The following is a 3,495-nucleotide window of genomic DNA, read 5'->3' as shown; positions in this document are numbered from 1 at the left end:
AATGGTTGTTTTGAGGCCATGGCATGCATTTCGTTGTACCATTTATCGCACGTGTTTGGGTCAATGCTGATCACGGATGTGATTGGGATACGATTAACGTGAAAATTACTCGGATGGTCAATTGGATTTCTACGAACGATGTTGAGAAGACCAAAAGAACGAGATAAGGCGTCAGGAAGTTGCAAATGTTTTCCTGGTTTATGAATAATTTTGAAATCGTATGGTGATAATAGGATCGCCCAACGACATAAACGGCCAGTTGGGTCTTTGAGAGTTTGTAGCCAGCGCAAAGCTGCATGGTCCGTTACCACAACCAATTCACGACCCTCAAAATATGGACGGAACTTTTCGACCGCTAAGAGAACGGCTAGGCATTCCCGTTCAGATGCTGTGTAATTTTGTTCGGCTTTCGAGAATTTCTTAGAAAAATACTGAACCACACGTTCATAACCATAATGTTCTTGTACTAGAACAGCTCCTGCTACGATAAGCGAGGCATCGGTATAAACCTTGAATGGTTTTAAATAATCGGCCAAGGTCAGAACGGGAGTGGTAGTTAAACACTCTGTGACTTTGAGAAAGGCTTGTTCAGCGCGGTATTCCATTCAATGGGTCCTTTTCGGTTTCCTTTATACAATTCACAAAGGGGAGCTGTGGTCTCCGAAAAATTTTGAATAAATTTACGGTACCAGCCTGCTGCACCAACGAACCGTCTTACTTCTTTTGCCGTTTTGGGCCGTGCAAATTCAACAATCGCTCGAATACGAGATGGATTCGCAGATAAACCCTCTTGAGACAAAATGTAGCCCAGGAATTCCAATCGTTTAGAACAAAAATTCGATTTGGATGTTGAGATGGTTAAGCCGGCCCCTGCCGGACGCTTTGCAACAATAGCCAATATCTTAACGTGTTCTTCAAACGTCGAAGTGCAAATTATGAAATCATCGACATATGCGAATGCATGTGGAACCAAATCACGGAAAATTTTATCAATGAGAATGGCTAATGTGGCGGGTGAATTTCTTAACCCCATCGTCATGCGACGTCATGCAAAAGCGGTTTTCAGTTGACTCGATTTTGCCAAAGGAATTTGAAAGAAAGCTTGAGACAGATCAATACTGGTTAGGTATTTAGCGAACTTTAGTCGTGCTGAAATTCTCTCGCGTCCAAGCACACGCGACACGTTCCGTCTTTCTTCTTTACAGCCAGAATTGGTGACCGCCAAGGGCTTTCTTCGATGGTCATAATGATGTCACGACTACGCATTTTATCCAATTCGGCTTGAACTTGTTCAGCCACATATGGCGATACTGTATACTGGCGTTTCATGACGGGTTTTGCATCACCCGTATCAATTACGTGTTCGATCTGATTAGTGACGTTTATAGGACCAGACTCAGGAGTTGGATTAAAAAGTCTGAGAACGGCGTCCAACATGTGTCTTTGGTCTGGGGTGAGATTCAGTTCGAAAAAGAAGGCCTCAAGGAATGTGCGTCCCATAATTGGGTGTTTCAGTGAGATAGGTACGACAAGAGTTGGCACCAGTCGGGTAAGACTACCGACCGTATATAATACATCCACTTTACCAATGGCCTTAAATGAAATCGAATTATCGGCAAGACCAATAGAGGTTTAGGTAGGTTGTAACTGCCCCCATCTGTACTTCTCATAAAATGTATGTGAAACGACTGTGACTTCGGCTCCACCATCGAGTAAAACCGTATGAGAAGGGTTGTTAACCATAACCGTGAGATAATCGCGACAATCGTTCGGAATGTTATATGTCAAACATTTCTCTGAGATAAAGAAAACATCGCGGAGTCGTGGTTGGTTAACTTGATTGACAGCTCCTTGCTGGTTAGTAGGGACTGGAGCTGTAGTAGGTTTGGTAATTGGTAGTGTTCGTTCAGAACATTTAGTTGATGGTTCTTTGCCATCCCTTTGAATTTGATTAGATTCATTAAGAATCAGAGTAGAATTATTATTGGAATTCGGGACTGAAGATTTGTCGATTTGTAGAGGGACTTCGGTAGAGTGCGGATTGTTAGAGACAGTGGATTTAGATAAAGTTGTGGACTCTGAGTACGATGGACCACTATTCTCAATCGACTCCCTTATGAGTTTTTTTTAATTGAGCATTGATCGGACGTAACCCCTGGTCGTGTACATTTGTAGCAGATCACCCGATTCGGTTGGATTTGACACTTTTTGCAGTGATGGCCCCACACGAGACATTTGGCACATCGTACATTTTCGTCGCCCTCAACAACGAAAAATGGGTCGACGATAGCTCCTACCTTCGTATCATTCTCCTTTGGATTTTTGTCATTTTTATAATCCTCGACTGGTTTCGAATACCTACGTTTCTGAGATGCTTTAATTGGTTTATTTTGCTTGTTCACGTATGCACATTCCCTGTCATCGGAGTCGGATCCAGGAAACGACGCGGTATATTCCGAATGTGAAGACTCCTCCGGAGAACCATGTATTGCCGAAATTTCCCGTGGTACTGATCGCTGTCTATCCGAACGGGTTCTTTCCGGACGGGGTGTGGCAACAATGAACGAATGTGGTGCGATTCGCTGAGCGAACTCACGAAATTGCTCCAACGTGTGGACTTGTCGAGTGTGGACGAGTTCACGCAGATGATCGGATAAGGTACCAATGATGATATCGAGGTGGTCTCGTTCATCCAGACCACAGGAATTACCCTGCAATTGAAATGTCAAGTCATCGATATGTTTCAGCAGTGTTCGCGAACATGGGTCGAATTTAATCTGTGCATATTACATTATTACTTGGGCCCGAGTATGTTTGTTGAGGAAACGAGCACGAAGTTTCGTGCAAAAATCTTGATAATCTCTGAAGTTTCTCAGTTCGGTGAAGTACCATTGTCGAGCGGCCCCCGTGAGTGTGGGCACCAAACGCGTAACCAATTCATGGTCGGGTACTCCAATCTTATATCGAAATGAGCCAATAAGAGCCAAATAATCTTCAACCGATAGAAATTTTTCGTTCACATGAACGCCATCGAATTGAGCACGTCCCATCCATGATGGTAAGCCTCTGAATTTCCTATCCATTGCATCCGCTTGTGCAGACTCGTCGAATATAGTGGCTTGATTTGGTCGTGATTGTTGGACCGGATAGCGAATAATTCGGATATAAATGAGATGGTTGATTAATTGGTTCTTGGATATGTGACGTTCTAAGACCACNATATGTGACGTTCTAAGACCACGGTAGGTATTGATCGTTTGAGTTTGTAAGGTTGAAGGACCACCCAAAGAACCATGCGGAGGATCCACCGAGGTTGGTATCCAGGTATGATTCCAGGTCGTTGGAATGGTTTGGTTCATATCACGAACGTCAGGAATTTGTGTCTGCAACTGAATCCGATCACGGATCATTTGCTGTTGCATCTGTGTCTGGGCTCTCAGAAACTTCGACACCATTACAGACAGTTGGTGTAATGAGGGTGTTGGTTCCGTTCCG

The 3,495-nt window shown here is 43.8% G+C and overlaps 1 protein-coding gene across 1 annotated transcript; it reads right to left on the bottom strand.

Moving 5' to 3' along the window:
• Nucleotides 1-1,140: 1,140 nt before the first annotated feature.
• On the bottom strand, nt 1,141-1,500 carry LOC108354313 (uncharacterized). Its single transcript, XM_017605509.1, has one exon. It carries the CDS (start codon nt 1,498-1,500, stop codon nt 1,141-1,143), a length of 360 nt encoding a protein of 119 aa, XP_017460998.1.
• Nucleotides 1,501-3,495: the final 1,995 nt, after the last annotated feature.

Source organism: Rhagoletis zephyria, unplaced genomic scaffold, assembly GCF_001687245.7.
Source record: "Rhagoletis zephyria isolate East Lansing unplaced genomic scaffold, Rhagoletis_zephyria_1.1 Rzeph_scaffold_34950, whole genome shotgun sequence".
Taxonomy (NCBI): domain Eukaryota; kingdom Metazoa; phylum Arthropoda; class Insecta; order Diptera; family Tephritidae; genus Rhagoletis; species Rhagoletis zephyria.
The sequence above is the reverse complement of the archived record's forward strand: the minus strand, read 5'-3'. Positions and strand labels throughout refer to the sequence as shown.